Source organism: Gymnodraco acuticeps, unplaced genomic scaffold, assembly GCF_902827175.1.
Source record: "Gymnodraco acuticeps unplaced genomic scaffold, fGymAcu1.1, whole genome shotgun sequence".
Classification (NCBI taxonomy): domain Eukaryota; kingdom Metazoa; phylum Chordata; class Actinopteri; order Perciformes; family Bathydraconidae; genus Gymnodraco; species Gymnodraco acuticeps.
In genome coordinates, this window is record NW_022990042.1 from 4,510,429 (window position 1) to 4,533,904 (window position 23,476).

The 23,476-nt window shown below is 40.0% G+C and overlaps 1 protein-coding gene across 2 annotated transcripts in view; it reads left to right on the forward strand.

Moving 5' to 3' along the window:
- Positions 1–23,476, forward strand: part of LOC117545478 (low-density lipoprotein receptor-related protein 8-like) — a 161,265-nt gene that overhangs the window by 109,327 nt on the left and 28,462 nt on the right. For both annotated transcript variants that reach the window (XM_034215264.1, XM_034215265.1), the window contains 6 exons: positions 5,782–5,901; positions 7,410–7,535; positions 13,305–13,476; positions 15,778–16,005; positions 21,902–22,020; positions 22,931–23,070. In XM_034215264.1, the coding sequence (XP_034071155.1) occupies positions 5,782–5,901; positions 7,410–7,535; positions 13,305–13,476; positions 15,778–16,005; positions 21,902–22,020; positions 22,931–23,070 (905 nt within the window). The remainder of the gene's footprint in view (positions 1–5,781; positions 5,902–7,409; positions 7,536–13,304; positions 13,477–15,777; positions 16,006–21,901; positions 22,021–22,930; positions 23,071–23,476) is intronic.

Below are 23,476 nucleotides of genomic sequence, written 5' to 3' on the forward strand. Positions count from 1 at the left end.
TATGGTGTATGTTGCATTGTTGAAGGAGCCTAATATTTAAGCTTTTGATTGCCAAAGCTGCTTTAGCTGATGCTGGTATGACAATAAAGCCTTTGAATCTTGAACCTTTGAAGGTCTAGGGTAGCAATTTGGGGTTAAGTATCTTGCCCAAGACAATTTGCCTTGTTGACTGCAGGGGCTTGGGATCGAACCTCTGACCCTCAGATTGGTAGATACCCATTTCCCCCCATTTAAGAAAATGTAAAGCCCTCGGTGCTGAAGAGCTCAGACAGAAAGTTTCGAACAAGAGACAGATACAACATCTCAGAGGATGATAAAGTTCAGGAGGTGCAAGTGACAGATGGCAGGGCAGGCTGACCTCTGCCAGGGATAGAAACTACGACACAGGTATCCCAGAGAGTAATTATCCTCCTTTTGTCCCTCTTCACACCTCCCTTCCCTACTTCAGCTGGGGTCTTGTTCTCAGCTCATTAAAAGCGTGTCCACACACACCTTGCTCATCGCTGTGCTCGCTCAACCGTTCCCTCACAAGATGTTCCCTAAACCGAAACACACACAGGAAAGCACACACAGAGAGACAGTGATACTCCCCGCCGCACAGACACACACTTGTCCGTAGTTGTTCGGTGTGATTGCATTCGCCCGCATCAGCCTTACATCAGCCTTACATCAGAGGGAAATAAAGACAACGCGTTTCTCTCGGTGCTCAAACAAATATTTTTCTGTGTTTCAACATCTCGTTAGAAATACACGGGTCGGACTCATTACCCGACACACCCTTCATTTCTCATCACCATCACCTCCCGCTTGTTCCAGGCAGGACTGTTGTTTCTGTTTTATTTTTGTATGAAAGGCACAGACACAGTATGTGGGAATAATGTTAGTCTGTGATCATAAATAGACCCGCAACTAATGATTGTTTTCATTAGCAAATATTGTGAAAATATCAAATATGTCCATCTCAAGAGCAAAGTGGTGTTTGTCACTTCAGAATCCAAAGATATTCACTTTAATATGATACAAAACAAAGAAATCGTCATATTTGTGGGTCTTATAACAGCATTACAGCATGTTTTTATTCAATAGTTATACAGACAAATTACTACAGACACAAGAATAACATTTTAGTTGAAGCCGGATGGCAGCATTTAGATTACAGTTAGTTATCCAATCAATATCACAGCGAAATAACTACACTAAACAAGCTCCAACCCATATACAAAACTAAACAATACAAAATATTTCAAGTCTCAAAGTAGGAATCCAATAAAGTCACCCAACCGAAACAACATGACATTTTCTTTTCATTACCGACTTATTTCTTTGGTATATAAAATGTAATTAAATAGGGAAAAATGTCCATCCATGTTTCTCTCAGGTGATGTATGAAATGACTCTGAACCCAAAGATATTCAGTCTAATATGACACACAAAAAGGAATTCTTTATATGTGAGAGGCTGATGAGTGCATTACTCGACACTGCAACATAGTTTTCAGAGCGGGACTGTTGCTATGTTATTTTGTGTGAAAGAAACAGACACAGTATGAGGGAGGATTGTTAGTCTGTGATCACAGATAGATCCGCAACTAGCAATTCCTTTTAGTATCAATGTATCTGGCAATTATTTTCTTGATTAATCATCATAAAAGGCCAGAAAAGTTCAATATGTTTGCCCAGTATGTCAAATTCTAAGGCAAGAACCCAAGGATATTAAATAAAAAATAAATTGTAGAAGATATTCATATTTAAGTGGACGAAAAAGCATTTTTCTGTCATTTTTCATTGGAAATAAGTATTTTTGTGTTGTCCAACTAATCGTTTAGGCGACAATTCGTTCTTTAATCACATAGCCAAATTGAGGGTTGTGTAAAAGGGAAAGCCGGCCAGGGTCTTTGACACACACACACACACACACACACACACACACACACACACACACACACACACACACACACACACACACACACACACACACACACACACACACACACACACATAATGTAAAGTTACATGTCACACGGTGGGGCTGCATTCTGCTGCCATTGTTGTTTTTTCTCTAAAGCACTATTGCGTAACCTCTGTGTAAAAGGGAAGAACATAAGTAGTACATAATGGGTTACCATGGTGAAGGATGTGGAGGAAGAGAGATGGAGGTCGAGAAGAAAAGGAGAGACGTCATGTTTGTTTCCTCGTGGGAGTCTGACCTCTAAATCTCGCCTGTCCTTGGAAGCGGTCTAGAAAAGGCTCTTCATCTTACCACATGGCCTCCTGAGGCGTCTTTGTTTCCACCCAGCCCACTCAAAGACCCAGGAAGGAGTGAGTCCTCAAACAGAAACAGACACATCTCAGTCTTTCTTCCGTCTGCAGTTAATTCTAGCAGTGACATGAAGGGAGTTAGCTCCTGTGAGTGGCAGGCTGCTGTCCACCCATCCAGCTGAATTAGAGAGGGGAATTTAATGCTGGCGGTCGCAGCGCTTAAAGTCTGCTGGCACTCACACAAAGCAGAGATGAAGTGTTCCCACAAAAGCAACCCTCAGGCAATCCCTGGAGAGTCAACTTTATCTTCCTGTATTTTCTTTAACAATATATAAAGAATAATGTGCTGTAGCTGTGCTAAAGCTCCACAGATGAGCTGAACAGATCATCCATGCAGTCACTGTGTATAGCTGGTAGTTGGTCTAACTCCTTGTTTTTAAGTAAATAAGGGCCAGGGTTTTCAGGACAGACTTTCAGCATTTGACTGCAAGGAATAACAACATAGCATCAGTATAGTTTTTTAGAAAGCAAAGGCTTCTTTTGCCTCTGGAGTGTGTAGAATCATGAATGGCAATGTCAGTACTACGTTTTAGCATTGCAAGCTAGGTCTCTCGAACAGACTTCTCTTTTAATGTTCAGATTTTTTATTAAAACTTTTGCTTCAAATTGTAAAAAAAAATGTTAAAGTACCTAAAGGGATTAGGGTTAATACGTAAAGATAAATCAGAAGACTGAAACTACTGTCATATCCTTTCGGTATATTAAAGATGTAGCAAGCAGCCGGCTAGCTTAGCACAAAGACTTTAAACGGGCAAAGAGCTAGCCTGGCCCCGTCCAAAGATAACAAAATCCACATAAGAGTGCCTCAAAAGCTCGCTCATTACACATTGTATTTATTCTTGTTAAATCCACACAACAAATAAAGTGTAAATGAAGTGTGAAAATGACATTTTGTTTACATTTTTTGATTTCCCAGAGACGAGCACAACTTCCTGGACCTTTCTTATTTCTGGTCAACCAGCTATACTCTTCGAAAGGAAGTAAATGGGTGAATATCCCAAAATGATTAACTATTGCTTCAACCTCAAATAATAGCAATAATACCTATACAATAAATGCGGGAGGAAAATCTGAAAATGAAAGTAGCAGACCTGCACAGTGCACATACATTTTGAAAAGAAAAATGTTGTTCAGCCTCATGTATAAAAAAAAAAAAAATGCCCTTTTTACAAAAATATTTGTAATAATATGTTAGCTGCATTTTAAGCCCATACCCTTTCAAAATAAAAGCCTGTCTCTTACAAATCCACAAAGGATCTGTGATCATTTAATATCCTGTTTATTTAGTGCAATAATCTACACACTTACTCCGACACAAATAAACAATACAAAGTCATATGTATCTGTTAATGCATGGTTCCAGCATTCTGTTTACATATTCAGTGAATAAAGCATATTTTTGCAAAACTCCTTGTGGTGGGTTTGCAGATTCAGATGCTTTGCTTCAGGCCTACTGTTTTATAACACACACAAACTCTGTTTACAGTCGCCCTGTTTCAATGACTGATGATATAAAGCTCCCTGTCTATTGACAAATGTGTTACACCAGATTGAGCGGGATGCTGTTGAGCGAATGAAGCACTCTCTCGTATTGAAGAGTGAGGTTTCCCCTGTAGTTTAATCCATTCCTCTCTTTATCACCCCTTTCCAGTTGTCACTTGTTCACCGTGCATCCGTGTTTAATGTTTGTGTGAAAAGCAAAGCTGTTCAATGAAATGTTGGATAATTCTTCTTCTGGTTATTTTAGCTTTCACTCAGTTAGCTTAGCTTCTTTTTTTTCGTTGGAAGCTATAAATCTGACCCAAACAATGTACAAGCCGGTGACTTGTAAGCCCTTCTTGCTATCAAGTCATTGTGCAGCACAATAAAATCTAACTTCCTTCTTTGTCATGTGCCATCTCTGCCAGCTGCTCTGACCCAGTTTAAAGAGTGTTTTTACCCGTTGTTTGTTCCCCACTTCTTTTACATCACTCATTGTCCCCGTTTAATTTTGACGTCCTCTCTCACTCCTGTGATGGAACCGTAAGGGACATCTCAGATATCCCGGTCCACAGCGATAATCCCCTCTATGCTTCACATCCCTGCAGATAGACCTGATTCAGGGTTTTAAGAGCTTATCGCGTGTGATGTTGGGTCTCTTTGATTCCTATTTTTCACTTGTGAGAACATCTGATAAGGATTCAAAAAGGGTTGAGAAAGAGCCTGGTACAAGAGCCAAGATAAAAAGGAGATTATGAATATGATATCCATTTTCCACACCTTGTGCCGCACATACTTATACACCTTTGTCAGATATCATGAGCTATTCCACTGCTATTAAACCCTTTACAAATATATATTCTAAAGTCAGAGGGCTTATTCTAAATCCAATTTCTTACATTTTTTGATAACCTTGGGCCACAGTAATGTCCCAATGTGCTATCAACATATGTACGTATATGTTTCTATAATATTTTATATACAATTACAATTATTAGTATATTATTCCACTGTACAGTATTTTATTTGTATTCCTGTTCACCCTGTTCTATTTTCCATGTACGAAGTTCATGTATATATATTCATTTTTCCTGCACCACAGTCTCACATGCACTAGTTCTCATAGCATGTTTCACTGTGGGAGGGGCCTGGGACTTGAGGTTTTCATTCCCAACAACTGTGCATACAATGATAAAGCCTTTGAATCTTTCAATAAAGTAGGGCAGGAATGAGTCGTAAAACCTTGGAATGGTTAGCATTTTACCTCTTCCAGTTCCCTCTTTTTGAAGTCAATGGTTTTGAACATGTTTTTGGTTAGAAGCCCAAAGCTCAATTGTGTTATAGAGTGGTGCAGTAATGAGTTTTAAAACCTGGGAATGAGTTATCATTGTACCACTTCCAGTACCCTCTTCTTGAACTCAACAGTTATTTTAGCCTGAAATAAGTTCTGTGGTTAACAAACGCTGAAGAGAATTTTTTTCTACAGCATAAAATACATTAGTAAATCACCCACTGGTTTATGTCTTAAGCTTTTATCAGTGGAAAAAAAAAGAAGCAATTGCTATAAAGTGACAAAATAAGTGACTACCAAGAACATGAATCCTTCTTAAACTAAGCGGTGTTGACGGGGTGTCAATGTCATGTGACCGTGATATAGATTGTTTATAGTCTAACTTTAGGTTTTTACTTGTAGCTGTTGCCTTCGCGCTTCAAAAATCATAAAAGTGGTGTTGATGAGATTATTCTGCTGAACACACATTTAAGTATCATCAACATGTTTTTGCCACAGATCTTATTTTATGCAATATCCCGAAATACTATGGAAAATCCCTTTTGCTTTTTGTCGAGGGAGCCCTTGCGATGCTAACTTCTAGGTTGGCCTACACAAATGTGTCATCACTGCACCACTAGATATAAGTCTTGGAATGTTCCTCTCTAAGATTGGCTGCATTTGACCACTGGCTTCTCTTTCTTTGTCTCCCAGGGCTGAATGAGTGTATGATCAACAACGGTGGCTGCTCCCATGTCTGCATGGATCGACCAATCGGCTTCGAGTGCCAGTGCCCCACAGGCTACCAGCTACTGGACAAGAAGACTTGTGGTGGTAAGTAAATAAACTTTAGATAGACAGTCAGACAGATGGAAAGAAACAAGTGGCATTTTGGCTCTGCTGACCAAGCTGCTATGAGTCCGTGTTTGTGATTGATTCTGGGAGTGTGTTTTGGTGTATTGCCTCGGACTCTCAGCTCTCTAGCTGTCTGTCTTTGTTTAATGTGCCCTGCCTGTCACTCTCACAGGGAATCTAGAACAGCCACACTTCTCTTTCACACACGCTTATACCCTGTCCTTCACACTCTTCCCCCATCCTTTTAGCACTTGTGTTTCTCCATCACACCCCAGGAAAAAGCCTGAGATCTGTTAGGAGGAAGCAGAGCGGAGAAGTCTCCCTGTCGACTACTTTCCTCCTATTATAGTGAATGACATAATTTCTGTGTGTTTTCTTCAACACTTGGAGTTATAGAGTGGGTCAGGAATGAGTCCTAAATTAGATTAGTTAGCAATTTAGCTGTTCTGGGTTCCCCTGTCTGTAAGTTAAAAGTGTTTTGAACATGCTTTTTTTTAGATGCCTGAAATGAGGTCTGTGGCTAAAAAAAGCTGTAGAGATGTTTACATGTTGTCCTACGACATGAAACACGTCAGTAAATCCCCCACTTGTGAATGACTGAAGCTTCGATTAACTTAACAAGTGACTCAATAGACTACTAAACGTCCTCATGTTTATTTCTACCGATATCATTTACGATACAAAAATCACAAAGTAGTGTCAATATGTGGAGACTACCCTGCTGAACAAAACATGCTAGGTATGATGAACTTGTGTTGGCTGAATGGCTTACTTTCTGCAATATAAGAAAATCCCATTCCTTTAGTCAACAGACCCCTTTGCTTTGCTAACTTCTTGGTTGGCCTATAAAAATAATTCTGTCTATTATTGGCCTACAAAAATAATTCTGAACCACTCTATTATCCACTCATTAATGTCTGAAGCTTTTACAATAGATCTCTTGAAAATGGTGGTTGCGAACAAGATACTTAACAGGAATACTAAACTCCCTTAAACTGAACATGAGTCTGCCTCTAGCTTAGCGGTGGTGGCGCTGACAGCGTTACGCTAGCTATTTACTTCTGGCGATTGCATTTATGTTTCAACTATTATAAAAGTGGTGTTTATTTGTAGAGATTATCCTGATGAACAAATGTGTAAGTATCATAAACAAGTGTTTGGTCTTATTTACTGCAATATTTAAAATTCCAATAGAAAAATCCCATTGCTTTTTGTCGAGGGAGGGTTGCGATGCTAAATTCCGGGTAAGGCTACAAAGATACATCATCCCTGAACAACTCAATAAATGTGCATATAAACTCCTCCATTACAGCCCTTAATCTCAGAAAGTCAATGCTTTATTTATATTTTGTGGATTGAGTTGCCACTCCTATCTGATGCAGCTCATGGCGGTGAATCAGTCACCGTCTGTCCGTCTGACAGCGCCTGTCGCTCTCTGTCTTCCAGCTGATGGATAACCTCTCTTCATTCTTCTTTGTCTTTTGCAGACATCGACGAGTGTGAGAACCCAGACGCCTGTAGCCAGATCTGCATCAACTACAAGGGGGATTTTAAATGTGAATGCCATGAAGGCTATGAGATGGACGCTGTTACCAAGACATGCAAGGCAGAAGGTGAGTCACAATGATCAATGATAAACAATGCAAGGTGTCTAAGACCAAACAGTGCTGCAGGACGGAGACCAAAGACCAGGGGAGTGAGCATTTTTTTGCGTTTAGGTCCCCTTATCTCAAAGTTTAAAAAATGTGTTTTTGGTAAGATGCCTGTAAAAATGTATGGTTAACACAAGCTTGAGGGATTTTTCGGTTTGTTCTTCTACATAAACGACGTCAGTTAATGTTCATTTTGAAGTTTTTACTGGTCTTAATAAAGGCGGTTGCTAACAAGTGGCTAAAGGAGTGTTCTAAAAGTAATATCGCCTAATGCTAGTCAGTCGTTAAATTAGCGGTGAAGACGACAGTAGTTTGTTTATAACCAATTGTTAGCTTTTTACTACCGTGTTTTTAATCTATTCTTTCAAAATCAGACATTTGAATATTATTTGTGAAGATTATCTTGCTGATCAAAACGTGTAAGGATCATGATCATGTGTTTATATTCTGCAATTATCCAAAATCCGATAGAACAATCCATTTGCTTTTTGTTCATTTTGAGTGCCGCCCCTTAGCCTATCACGCACAATGTGCCGCTCACTGGATATTTTCACTTTTTGGAAATGTGAAAATCCCAGCAGATCAGCAGTTTCTGAAATACTGAGACCAGGCCGTCTGGCACCAACAACCATGCCACGTTCAAAGTCACTTAAATCTCTTCTTCCCCATTCTGATGCTGTTTGAACTTCACCAGGTCGTCTCGACCATGTCTCCATGCCTAAATGCATTGAGTTGCTGCCATGTGATTGGCTGATTAGATATTTGCGTTAACTAGCAGTTGAACAGGTGTACCTAATAAAGCCAGTGAGTGTATAAAACACACTACAGGAAAGGGAAAACCCCAAAAAGCTCAATAGGGCCTCTTCAAGGGTTTCTATTTTGACACAGAAAATAGTATTGGCAATTAATAGAAATCTGGACTCTCAACTGATGGTTCAAAAAGCTGTCATACTTTTGATAACGAGACACGCTCTCAGATATTGCACCGCCTCATTAGTGCAACACTTCACTCTCAGCTTTCTGTGATCTCCACATCTCATAATCACAAACATCTTTCCGCTGTTAGGTTCTTATCATCCCTCTGCACTTGCTCGTGTATTGACATAATTGCTAAACCCAGAAGAGAGAAAAAAAGGCAAAGCAAGTTTCTGCCAGGATAAATCTATCCTTCAGTGTCCCTTCACTCACATTAGATAGTTCCCTGGGTGACAGCCTGATGCACTCAACCATGTGTAACTGTTATAATGAGGTAAAGCGACTCTTCATTGATACCTAGCTAATTCCTTTGGATGATATCCCGTTAGGCTTGTTGACAAAAGTCATCGGACTAGTGGAGGACAAAGTGAAAAAGAGTCTAATTCATTTTATTTGACTTTCAACCTAAAGCTATTACTCAAATCTGTACGCAGAGAAGCGAGGTTATGTGTTTACACCACTTTCCTTAAATGTTCATTATTTAATTGGTAGAAACACAGTGATTGAGTTTAAAAGGGGTGATTCGGTCCCCGTGGCTGTCTAACGCTTTGATTTCATTTCCCTCAATTAAGCTGAGCTAATATCAAACTCAGCACTCACTCTGTGTGTGTTTTCCTACGACACACTATGCCCCTCTGCCTGTGCTTGTGTATTTCTCTGCGCATCACTGCCCGGTGTGTTTGCTATCAGCTCATCGCAACCAGCAGAGAATCGAGTGTGTCTGGATGTGTGTCAGAAAGCAGAATCGCAGTGAATGCAGCAGGTCCGCTGTGCTGTGACAGCCCATAAAACAGCAGGGAACTATTTTCCCCCTTAAAGAGGTTGGAAATGTTGTCACTGTAATCGCCAGTTTTCCTTTTGACCGGCATTTTTCTCATTCATACTATGAGCTGGTAGAGGAAAGAAAAGGAAGGAAAAGAAAACATGCAACAATTAGGGTACGACACACTGTCAGACAAACTGAAGCCAGGGAGCCATTAATGAGAGAATATCATATCAACCTCCAGAGAGAACTGGCTGCAGACGCCATCCTATTACCATGCAATGTCAGAAAGAGCCTCAATATGGATGCAGTTGCCAGCCAGAAGCGATAAAACCCTTCCCGTGGGCATCTAATACCCACGTTCCCTGCCAGAATTACGAGGAAATACACATAAAGGTGTGATAATATCAATTCTGCTAAGGCTACCAACTAATTAAAATGCATCCTGTATGACCTTATCACAAGTGGACAGCTCCTAAAATAGCTGTGAGTGCAGCCAAAATAGAGGACAACGTGTGATGTAGATGTTAAACTGCAGTATGACAAAGCCTAAAGCACAGTGGATGAAAAGGCAAACAAATAATTTGTGTCGGTCTTAATGACTGTGATTTGAGTTATAGGGTTTCCTTCGAAGCTTTATCTCATTTTCAAGTCCTTTTTTTCCCAGTATGCAAATGTCCACTGCAGTCCTCTTTTATAGCTCTAAGGCAAAAAGGCAAATGTATTTTTAGTCATGCTAGCGGCTAAGCTCTAGGAATGGTGGTCTGTCGGTTCTCTGTTTGGCCTAGACTGAAATATTCCAACAACTATTGGATGGATATAACCATGACACTCTCTGATACACTCGTGCTTTCCAGAGGATGAACCATGATTACTTTGTGATTGCCCTAATTATCTTCCCTAGCAACTGTTGAGGTCTCAACGCTCTTAAAATGTCTAAAAGGACTTTATGTTGTTCAGTCATGTATGTACATTATCCAAAATGTTTCCATCTATTTTATAAACCTAGATCATTGTAATAAAGGTAACGATTTGTTTCATTGAGTTGCCTGAAGCGGCGTTTGAGCATGTGTTAGCGTGCCTGCAAGAAGCTGTAATACCTTTACATTTAACCTATTTGAAGACACTCTTTTTTTAACTATACACTTTTTAGATCTTGGTTATTTTTAACGTGTCTAACCAATGAAGGAAATTAGTCATCACTGTCTATTGACCTAAACCAACTTAATTCAGTTTTGTTATGAACTGTTACATTTGTCTTGTCGACAGTAGGAGACCATCTCCTAGTAAAAACCTCTGTAACATCTGGATATTGAGTTGTAAAAGAAGAACAGCTGCGCTAACCCCTTTAGCTCATAGCCCCTCTGTGTCCTCCAGGGAAATGCGACACTGATTAATTAATTGCTTTCACCAGTTCCACTCATTAGGTCCCTCATTTGAGAATACCTCTGCTAAGAATTTGGCTCCCAGTTAGAAAACCTGAACAACCAAGGAATCTTTAACAAGAGAAGCTCAGTGCACTCTACATGTGCAGCACAGCCTCACTGAGCAACAAGCATGGCTGCAGGTCTCTTGTTGAAGCTGCTAGTAGTCACAGTTATCTACTAACTGATACAAATTATGATTGAGAAATTTGACCGTTTAGCGCAAGTGATCTAATGAGATGCGTTTTGCTGCTTTTTGTAAAGAGATATCAATGGGGCCCTATTATGCTCATTTTCATATTTATATGTTGTGCCTCTACTGTAACATGTTTCCATGCTTTAATGTTCAAAAAGCTCTTTACTTTTCTCATACTCTTCCTCTTTTCACCCTCTGTCTGAAACCAGAGCCCAGTCTGGTTAGCTGGCCGACTCTGTTGTGATTGGTCAACAGCTTGTAATGTCCCGCTGCTTAGCCTATCACATATTAGCGCTAGCCAATAAAAGTGCATGTTACATAATGATGTCACTATGTTACAGAAGTAAAGAGAAAATCCCTCTGGGGGGGAACTTTGGGACTCTAGCTTTTGCAGACCATTTCCATGCACTAAAACATGACCCATACAGGAAAGAGAAAACCCCAGAAAGCATTATAGGGCCTCTTTAACATTACTCTGCATCCTGTCGGTTAAACTTTATTGCAGTTGCAGAGTTTCTTGAGGGGACCAAGTAACTGATCTTTATTGTTTATTGGTCGCACAGAGAAGGTCAACAAACCTGCCTGGTTTAACTTTGTTCAAGGTTGTTTATCGGCCCTCAGAGGAAATGACCTCATTACTATTCTTTTACTGTGTGCGCTCGTACGCATATATTTAGTCCTCCCGCCTGTGAAAGTGGACAGGCCGCTGTTTAAAGAGGTGCCAAGGTAATTGTGATCTATATTTGCAAAGAGAAGATAATAAGACCCATACAACTTAATGATGTATACAGACACCCTGATCAATACAGTTACTATTCAGCAGTTTTTAATGAAGGATTATTGTCCCGGTGCTCTTGTTAGAGGCGGATATTGAGCTGTATCACACCGGCTTTGTTGTGTTATTTATCTGTGTTAGAAGGTGACATTTAGAGCAGTGCCACAAATATGCCGCAGCACATTAAGTCACAATGGCTTTTGACACTGTGGCGAGCCTCCGAATGATTACTTTAGAGAGATGTCTGCTCCATCCCCCCGACACACAGCGTCATGGTCAATTCTTCTGAATTATCGACATCTTCTGTCTTTCTTTACAGCAGAATAATGCTATAATGCTGTTTTGTGTTTGATTATTGCAGGTACTGTACAACCCCTATCTAATACAATCTCAATCCAGAAGCTAAAGGTTACATTTATTTTATTACACTATACTTGCTTGCCTAATTCGAATCTAGGAATGAAAGATGTATATCGTTGCGGATAAATTACCGGCTGATAATGGGAAAATGTATGTTATGATATATTATTCCAATATTAAATTATAGTTGATAAATTACTGGACGATAATAGGAACATTTATATTATTATGTTTTTTTCCGATAATTAAATTAGAGATTATAAATCATCGGCCAATAATACGGCAGTCACATTTATTTTATTTGACTTAACAATCGCAGCAACTCCATTACAGTAGGTGACTGTGGAAGGGGCCCTTTTATGCTCATTTTCAGGTTTAAATACTTTGATGTTTAAAAAGTGCTTTATTTTTTATATATTTTTTGCGTGCTGCAGCACCTTTCTTTACCCTCTTTTGTGATTGGTTAACCACTTCGAGATATCCCGCCCCTTAGCTCATCTCTCTCAATGTTATTGAACAAAGGAGACGAATGGAGGCGCTTCAAGCAGAGGGGGGGGGGAGAAAGTGTGTCGGAGAGACATTTTGGAATTGAAGCCTTTGCAGACCATTTACATGCACAAAGAACACACTATAGGAAAGGGAAAACCCCCAAAACAGGGGGCCCCTATAAAGTTAGTTAGAGGAGAAGAAGAAAAATAAGCACACCATTTTGAATTGAGAGCCTAACAGCCTTTCTGGGGTTGATGTTGTTTTCAGTTTCAAAAGCAGTTCACAATTGAGTGTGTTAGCTCTAACCCTAGGGAATAGATCATCGTTAATTGCTTTACATATTTGCCATTCTAACCTCGGTTGTGAACACATTCTTTAAATACATAAACAGGAAGTTATTGGTTAACGTATTGGTTCCGGCTAGAAAAACCTCCATATGGTGCATTTCCTCTGGATGATGAACTGTAGGAGCTGCTGTAAATAGAGGATATGTGCTTCTGAGAGATAACGACTTCTGGCTCTTTACCAAATTGTCAAAGCTGATTTCACTAGCCATTATCAAACCACATCCCAACTCCACCTATCAATAATGTATTCCTCTTTTTAATGCAATCATTCTACTTCTAAATTGCTTTCACTCTGTGACTTTGCCGTGATTGATTATTTCAGCTGGACAAACTCTCCCATACTTAAGCTGCAAGTTGACTCTTTTCTTCAGGACAATAAATATCCGTTGCTTTGTTTGCAGGGAAGAGCCCTTACCTGCTGTTCACCAACCGGCATGAGATCCGACGCATCGACCTGGTGAAGCGCGACTACAGCCAGGTGGTGTCCACCCAGAAGAACGCTGTGGCTCTGGACATGGACGTGGCCAACAACCGGGTGTTCTGGTGCGATCGCTTCCATCGCAAAATCTACAGGTAAAGAAACTGGATTTACAATCAAATATAAAATATCCGAAACATTGTCAAATATCCGAGTCTAGGATTTATTTTATCCTATTTTTAAAGGAAGGCATAGTTATAAACCCTTTTTGTTTCATTAACAAAAAAATACAATACTATTTTTAAAAACACACGCAAAAACAAACGTTCACTGGCAGACGCTCTTCCAAAATCTCTGAAAACTAAGCCTGATTTTAGATTTTAGTATATTTATTACTTTTAATCCCAAAATGTTCAAATCTTAAGCATTAAAGGTACCCATTGGAGTTTTGTTTTGTAAAAAGCTTTGTCAGATTTGAGTACTATGTGTCTCAAATATGCATTGTATCCTTGCATATGTGCACCAGATGCTTACAACACAGATGCCCACTCTTAATATTACATTAACATTACTCGGTAGCGCCACTAGTGATCCAAAAGTTCCACAGGGTTTCATTTAGATCACAAACCTGATCTTACATGTAAACCTGAGTTTAGGTTACAGACTGAGGCTACGTATAGCATTAAGTCCACACTATATAAAAGATGCATTATTTTACTGTAATAAGCTTAATAAGAGTTTTAGGCATTTTTTAAATGTAAATGTAATTATTTGTGTTGTTCTAATTACCGAGTTTACTTTATCAAAGACTAGTTTAAAAATGTTTTTTCCAAAGTTAAACCAAGAGTTTTTCTTCTGATCTGATCTGATTTGAATAATCTTAATGTGACATTACACACGCTTCTTCTTACATGCTATCTTTTTTCCATGTCATGAGTTGATTGTATTTAATGTCCTGAGCCTCTACTTGTTCGGTCTTTTAAAATGAAATGGGCTGAGATGAGGCCTGCTATTATTTTTAAAATAACTCCCAGTTCCTATTGTTATCCCAACTACGTTGTCCCCCAGAGTGCACTCTAATTGGAGCAGAGTGTTCTCTTCATGAAATGGATGTTAAAAGTAAAGATCTCTAGGGAAACTAAAAAATAAATCCCAGTTGGGGAGCACCGCTGCCTTGCCCTCGCCTCACACCCCTGCCAGGGCCAAATCATTAGCGACCCTTGAGTCGGGCGTTGTCTCTTCTGATAAGTGGTCCAACCAAGAAGACCCTAACCCCCCAGTGAACCTGCTCAGAGCGTGGCCCAAGGCTACTCCACCCATAGTATTCCCATTCTCCGCTCTGCAGTCGCTGTACTGCACAGAGAAGAATGGAGACTTAGTATAGACGCACATCAGGCGTGATGATACACCTTCTTTAGGTTCTTTATCTCCTTGGTTGCTTTATCAATATATCCAATTTTATTTATATAGCCTAATATCACTAATAATACATTTGTCTCAGGGGTCTTTACAGTGTGTACAGCAGACCACACCATTTAGAACCTAACATTGTACAAGGGAAAACTGGCAATAAATCAGAATAAAATGGAAGAAGCCTCAACGAGACCAACAGAGGAGGGATTCCTCTCCCAGGAAGGGTAGACTTGCAATAGATGTTGTTTGTAAAGATACAAAAAAAAGATAATAAAATTGCAAAATACACAATCCAAACGACAAAAATGATAACCTGTACGTACATAAAAACAGTCGAGATAAGAATATCTCAAAAATCTTCAAGGTGACGCCATAAAATAAGAACATTGGCGTCAGGCAGGACTCTTTCTCAAATCATTGATTCAATCATTTATAACTAATGTAAATGTTTACATTGTCCAAGATCTTCTAATTCATTTTGTAGACCAACTACACTCTAAGATGTGATGTATAGTCATCAACAGTAATCATGTTTTATCAATTGTGATGAACGCTAATGACGCCTGCATGTGTTTTTCCTTGACCGAGCAAATGGAGAAACTAAGGGAGGGGAAACAGAGCCCAGATCTCACTGATGGGCCTGATGTGTGATTAGAGCATTATAAGTATTAATATTATATCGAATATTATTCGTTTTCAATCATTTGTATAAGACCAACTAAGTATGTGCTCATACATTCCCACTCATAATTTATTAATAAATGTGATAGCAAGTGCTTCATCTATTAAACTTACAGTCGGCTTTTTTTGGTGTCAGTTTGTAAAATGCTTTAGCTTGTAATGAAATCTCCAAAAATCTATATTTCAGATGGTAAATCTGTTGGTATGGTGCCATGTGATAAGAGGAATAGTTTATATAGACTTATTATCACAAGAACGGGCCCCAGCAGCACAAAACTACACATCGATGTTCACAATAATGTCTGGCTTGCTGCAGAATATCCCTTACATATGCCCCCCCCCCCCCCCCTCTGTATTCACAGTGCTTTCATCCATGAGGCCAGCGACCCCTCGCAGCAGGTCTCCCTGCTGGACTCCCTCCTGAAGACCCCTGTGGGGCTGGCTCTGGACTGGCTCCAACACAACCTGTACTGGGCCGACTCTGGAGACAAGTCCATCTCCGTGGCCTCGGTGGACGCCACCAAGAGACGAGTCCTCATCAACACGGACCTGAGCGAGCCAAGGGCCATCGCACTGGACCCTCACCAGGGGTAAGGGCAGGGAGGGGTGTGTCCAGTACAAAAGATTGGTGCCTGTAACAGGAGAAAATCCCCTCAAATGATATCAGTGTTTCAGAATCAGAATTCCTTCTTACGTCCCACATTTGGGAAATGGACTTTGTTACATCAAAGAGACAGTACCGGACAAAACAAAAAGGAAAGTGGAAAGCACACGTAAACATGAGGATCAAGCAGACCATTATTATTTGGTTTGAAAACAATTGATAGGAAGGCTATATAAAGAATGACATCATTGAGGCATTTAGATAAATGTTTATTAAAAAGAAGGCTATTTCAAGTCCTGTCAAGACACAGGGCAACAAATAAAAGTAAACGTTCCAAAGCCTAAGACATGACGAAGAAACATTTCTTTGCATGTAGTTGAGACATTCTCGCTGGGCTTGTGACATCGATGAGAGTGGCTGGTGCTTCAAATTGTGCTGAAGGGAACTCGTTTTTCACTGGACACAGGGGCGGCGGGTGCTGTAGGCTAGGGAAGGCTAAGCCTTCCCAAATATTTGTGTAACTGCATCCTGGTAAAATAAAAATATAATGTCTTTGACATTAGCGCTGCTATGCAGCCACCTGTGCCCTGTACCACGAAGCCAGTTCAACAGACCCTGGATATGCTTGAGTTATCTTAACTATCCCTAACAAACGCGATCTCGCTAAACGGTCCTACGGCGCTGGTTATCAACTCGGTAAATCAAGCCAGGGTTTCTCTCTCCAGCTGAGAGCGCCTTCACGTGAAAGGGGCGGGGTTAGCTACATTTGACCAATCACAAACAGGGACAAGTGTACTGACAGCCAACATCATACTTCATTAATGAAAAGTAAACTAAAATTAGACAAATATGAACTTTAAAAATCCATGATGACTTAAACATATAATCCAGGATACAAGCCACATAGTTGCACCTGCAAGGAGAATACAGAACAACTCGTTAAAAAATAAACTACCGAGTGTTTGAAAGCGTACAACAGTTTTATGATACTGCCCCATCTAAAACACGAGGGGATCTGACTTTATTACATTTGAGTTGAGTGTTTCGTCAACTTAATGTGTTGCTTAAAATAATACGTCTGCATACAGTATATGTGACAATGTAACTAAGTGTTGCACGGCCAGATACGGCTCGAGAAACTGACTCAGATAAGGAAATATTGTGATATCGATGTGAGATCGATGATCTGATTGATGATGTGATGTCAGTGTGATATGAATGATAAGTGCGACACGTCGGCGTCTTCTCTGCATACGGCAGTTTAAACTGCATTTCCTTTTTTCCTGTAATATGGCTTGATAGATTTAAACTCCGCACACTGAGCTCTGATCGGTCAGCAGGCGAGCTTTCACTGAGTTGATCTATTTTCTATAGACGCCGGAGGCGGGCAGCGTAAGATGAAAAAAAAAGTTATTTAGCCTTCCCAAACCTGAGCCTCACGCGCCGCCTATGACTGGACACATTATGACCAGAGAAATGTGTCAAACCCACACACTGGTCTAGGAACACAATACTAAATGCCTGGGGCCTCAGGAATAATTGACCCAGCATACATGAGAGCAACGTAGCAGGAAACGTTCCCTAAAAGTCATGGCGGTGACACTTTTGTGGTGAACATTTCTGCTGTCATTTGATTGTCGGTCTTTTATGATCTAAAATAGATGATCGGCGTGGATGTATAGTTCAATGAAATCAAAAGGCAATCAATGTCCTGTGTGCAGGTGTAAGAGTGTCAGGCAGCAGGATAAATGCAGCATCTACATTCACTACTTGACATTACAACAGTTTACTTTGACCCTTGACCTTAGCCGCATTATCAGCATCATTTAGTTGTATTGTATTGACTGATTAATTCCACTTTTCGTCCTCTCTGTGGATGTTCTGAAGACACAGAGATTTTCTTTTACAGTAACATTCTTTTTTTAAAGTGGAAATAAAGACAATTCTTACTTTGGATGCTTTTTGCTGTTTGAAGTGGAAAACATGGAACAGCAGCTTTAAGACATGATGTAACTACTTTTTCTGCTTGGTGCAAATTCTTTGTTTTTGTCAGAAAAGGGGCGGGGCTGTCATCTCTCCAGTCCAGACAGTGACTGCGTAGCGCAGAATATGTAATAACCAATATTGAAGATCTAAATGACAGGATCAATAATTACAGTGGTTAAACAATGGTCTGTTTTGAGCTTCATCATGCTAGCATCCACTATGTTGCACAATCTTTCTAATGTACTGTATGCTAATAACTAAACTAATGCCATGAATTTACATAATTTACAGCAAGTCAGCAGAAATTAGTGTCAAGCTGAGTTTGTTTGGGTGACCCTCTTTTTCATCTTTTAAAATGTGCTGACACACACTTGAATGACCTTTTCTTCCCCCCTGTTATTTAATATTGCAGATGATGGTCTACGACCCCAGATAATAATCTGGAAAGTGATTTTAGCCCCAGAAAATGAATACACATAATCCTCTTGTGGGAGCGATGATGATAAACACAAGAGACCTCTTGTTGCTTTATGTGGGGAAGCCAGAGTTATAAGCCTGTGACCCATTTAGCTTCCTGACTCTATCCTTTTTATTTTGTTAGAGCTTCTGCCCCAGATGATGGCTCCTAATCTAGGAAGCTTTTTGAATACGTGCCAGCGTTTCCTTCTGCAGCTTTTGTGTTCTGGTGATCCAAACCCAGATGAAAAGAAACAGGCACAGAGATAAACTGAAATAGACTAGACACAAAATGATATGTACTTTGCTTACTGAGTGTTGCTGATATTGCCCAATCAAACTATACCGATCTCAAACAATGACAGGGTTTACATTGAAAGATTGAGTTGTAAAGAGAACTGGACACAGCGTTGGAGGCGGGGCCTCGTTCTCTCCTATGAAAGTTGCTCAGTGGTTCATGAAGCCAACATGTCCTGACTCTTAAGTACAATGAATAATCGGATCTCCCCAGGATCTTCTGGCGATTTCCCGTAACCATAAAGCTGCATTCACATGATACGCAGTAAAACGTCTCTGCAGGACGTTGACTTTGTGTTTCTATGGAGAGAGCTTTGCCTCCTGACTCAGCAGAACTACAACTGTTGGCGTCGCAAAAAGCTCAAATTTGTCGCTGAGCGCTGCACTCAAACCTAGTAAATCATCAGATGACAGCTGTATGTAGTGGCACAAGCTAGCAGGGGACGTAACCATAGAAACAAAACTAACTAGCTGTTTTCACTGCAAGACTCTGCACCCAATCTCGCGGTGAGCAAATCAAGGTTCATGTGATTGCAGATGAAAGCATGCGCACTTCCACTTTTCTTAAGCCCTGCCTCTGATCCTCTCCTTGACCATAGCATCAGGTTCAGTCTCGGTCAGATAAATATAGTAAATAGAAATGACATAAAATAACCAACAACTTTTTGGAACTATTGATTTAAATGAGGGCTCTTACAAACATCTCATTTCCCCAATGTAAGTAAATGAGAAATAGTCTTTTGGGACCAATGGCACACGTTACTGACACAGTAAGTGTTTTTACCAGAGTTTGCCACTACAACACATGTAAACATAGGAAGGCTGAATTGAATATGTTTTTTTCAAATGTTTGAGTTAGTTAAAACTTGTGGGAGAGATTATGCTGGTGTTGTGTTTCTGTGGCGCTGAATGGACAGCTCCTGTAAAGCACATCTTCTGATTTTGCACTTATTTTTATTTCATTGACTCTGTTTCTGTGCATTTCAAAGCCACAGTTCTACAAATGTACAGGTTCTATTCCCAGACATCCAATCATAGACAGCATTGTCTCACTGCAGCGAGAAATCATGTTTTCAGCTTCTATTTGAAGGAAACTGACATTTCCATATTTCCTGCAGTCTTGTATAGGATTGTTCATCAATAGGCTGTATATAGAAAACACAATTTAGCGCTGTCATGTTGCCAGTGCAGAAATGTCGGTGCGCTCCTCATAATAAATATAGAAGAATGCTGTCTGATTAGTTACAACCTAAAAGAAAACTGGCATATTTTCAGCAAATCAACCCTCCTGGTGTCTGGAGACAGATTCATCGTTCTTGTTCCAGACAAAAGAATTGATAAGAGTGTCTCAGTGCAAAACAATACAACAGGTTATGTAAGCACAACAATACAGACTAATAAATGACTTTATAAATGATGTTTTAGTGTCTGGTATTACGTAGATATATATATATATATTAGGGCTGTCAAACGATTACAATTTTTAATCAGATTAATCACAGCTTAAAAATTAATTAATCATGATTAACTCACCATTCGAACTATGTCCAAAATATGCCATTTCTTTATGTATATTGTTGTGGGAATGGAAAGATAAATGAAAGAAGGCGGATATATCCATTTAACATACAGTATCTATGTTTATTATAACATTTTTTCTGCGTGTCAAAATGAAAGACAACCCACACACCTATCAATCATCAAACCGTGGGGTCTTAATTCATTACGTGTTGATTTCTATCAACGGGGGAGTACTTCAGGAAAGTCAACAGAGGGGGGGGCGGCTAGTGGAGTACTTCGTGACCACAGAGTGTGAACGTTGTGATCAGCTGTTTTAGCGCAGTTCTCCAGTGAAGGGGGGGGGGGGGGGGGAGTCTCCCTCCGCAGCCGGTTGGCGTAGTTTTGGCACAATTCCGTTTATTGTACAGACCGACGTTAACAGCAGCCCTGTCTGTGCACACGGAGACCGACTCTGTCATCCGGTGATCTAACCGCCTTCTGGAAAAGCTTCACAAGTACGTCGGTACGCAAATGCGCTTTGTGACACAAGTGACGGTACGCATTTCAGAGAGATTACGCACATAACCTGCGTACCAGTTATGTGCACCCCTGTACTACAGCAAAAGTATTCTCCGTCGGGACTTCCTGCAACAACACCACGCCGTTATCAAAGATGTTCTATTGAGAAGACGATCACTACGTGACAAAAGTTTTCAAAACCGTGGCTACTGAAATCAATCTTACTAACTGCTGTCTGTGCAATTTACTACGCGCGAGTTGGCAGACTTTATTTTGCTTACTTTAACATCATTTTTCATGGTGGGGCTAAGCCATTTCTTGGTATGGGTGTAACCCACCAGTGGCGCTGCCACTGGTGGCACGTATGGGGCGGGCCATTCTGCACATGCGTTAAATGCGTTAAATATTTTAACGCAATTAATTCAAAAAATTAATTACCGCCGTTAACGCGATAATTTTGACAGCACTAATATATATATATATATATACGGAATTAATTAATATATTTGTGAATTGGGAAAAACTCAACAAATGATTAAACAAAATACTTATTGGAAATACTGAGTGTAGCTGCTAGAAAAAGCAATTAAAAGGAAAGGATTAAAGCCAGACACACGGTCTGTGCAGGACAGGTATGAAATATTTATAATGGAAATAATCCTCTTCCCCATGTGACCACAGGAATGGTACTTCAGTTTTACAGTATTTCAAAGGCATATTGTTTGATCTACAATTCAATTGGAATATGGTATAAAACTGTTGTATGAAAAGATGTGTACAGATAGATTTAGGACATTTGAGGGAGTTGGGAATACATATTTATCTAAATGTACTTGTTTAGTCACATTTTTTAGATTATTAAAATATTAACATTTATGTATATCCTACTTTGTAAAAATCTCTAACTGAAAAAGAGCTACTTCTGTAAAGTGATCCCAAATAAAGGACTACATGTAAGGAAATGAATGATGAGAATCTATCAAATGTGAAAAAAGGGAAAGCCATCGTTTTGAACAGTATAATCCTTGTGCTGCGTGTACTGTATAAGATTGTTACTTTCACCAGCAGGACTACATAAACTCTCAATAGTAATACAATATATGTGCTTCCTTTGCTCCCTGCAGCTTCATGTACTGGTCGGACTGGGGCACGCGGGCCAAGATCGAGAAGGCCGGCATGAATGGAGTGGACCGACAGGTGCTGGTGTCTGATAACATCGAGTGGCCCAACGGCATCACGCTAGGTGAGAGGAAAAAACTATTATCCTTAAATTACACTTCACACCTCACACACTGCTACATTATACAATATAGGATGTAGAAATACAATTATTGCTAAAAGATCTCAATAAATATCCAATGAACTAAGTCTGAATCAGATTACAATCATTTATTTGTAAACCCTCGGGAAATGTATATTGTTACAGCAAAGGGGACAATGTCGATAAGAAAGTACAAAAAGCATAATTAATATATGACATTATTAAGAGGCAACTACAAGTTAAGAAACTCGAATAGGTACACATACAATATAAAAAAAATGATTTAACTAAGTAGCAGTATTGTGAAGTATGTGAAAATATGAAGTAAATGAAGTAGCATCCACTAATAACAGTACTACACTGTACTTAATTTGAACATGAGTAGTGGGAATCAATCAGGTCATTGGAGTTAAAAAGCTCGAAAGTAATTGAAATAAAATGGGTAAATGTGAACCGATAATGGCAAGAAAGAGATAAATAAAGTTACCACAGTTACTTTTGAATGACATTTCAAGTATTTGAGCCGTTATAGATCTACACAGTCAAAATGTGTGGCGGTGTAATCGTGAGAATCTGACATTTTAAAACGTAATCAATATCAACCTAAAGGGATTTGTTTTGTCAGAGTGCAAGAGTGCTCACCGCAAAACGATCAATTTCTACTCAGCTTGGGAAAGTCTTACCCACCTGTGTGTGTGTGTGTGTGTGTGTGTGTGTGTGTGTGTGTGTGTGTGTGTGTGTGTGTGTGTGTGTGTGTGTGTGTGTGTGTGTGTGTGTGTGTGTGTGTGTGTGTGTGTGTGTGTGTGTGTGTGTGTGTGTGTGTGTGTGTGTGTGTGTGTGTGTGTGTGTGTGTGTGTGTGTGTGTGTGTGTGTGTGTGTGTGTGTGTGTCAGATGTAGCCAACAAGCGTCTGTACTGGGTGGATTCCAAGCTGCACCTCATAGCCAGCGTGGATCTGAACGGCGCTCACCGCAGGACGCACATGTCGTCCGCCGAGACGCTGGGACACCCCTACGCTCTGGCTGTGTTTGAGGTTTGTGAGCTACAGATTTTTTTTAAAGATTTAGTGTCCATGTCAATCTCTCTCATCAGAGGCCTTTAGGGTGACTGGGAGTCTGAGTGTAATGACTGTTAGATTCAATTACTTTACTGTGTGTGTGTGTGTGTGTGTGTGTGTGTGTGTGTGTGTGTGTGTGTGTGTGTGTGTGTGTGTGTGTGTGTGTGTGTGTGTGTGTGTGTGTGTGTGTGTGTGTGTGTGTGTGTGTGTGTGTGTGTGTGTGTGTGTGTGTGTGTGTGTGTGTGTGTGTGTGTGTGTGTGTGTGTGGAGAGTAAACATAAGACAGCTAGAGAGCAGCCTAAAGCAACACACACTCATTCTGTTGGACATCAGCCAGCTCTCCTCAGTGTGTGTGTGTCATATGTCTGAGAGAGAAACTTTC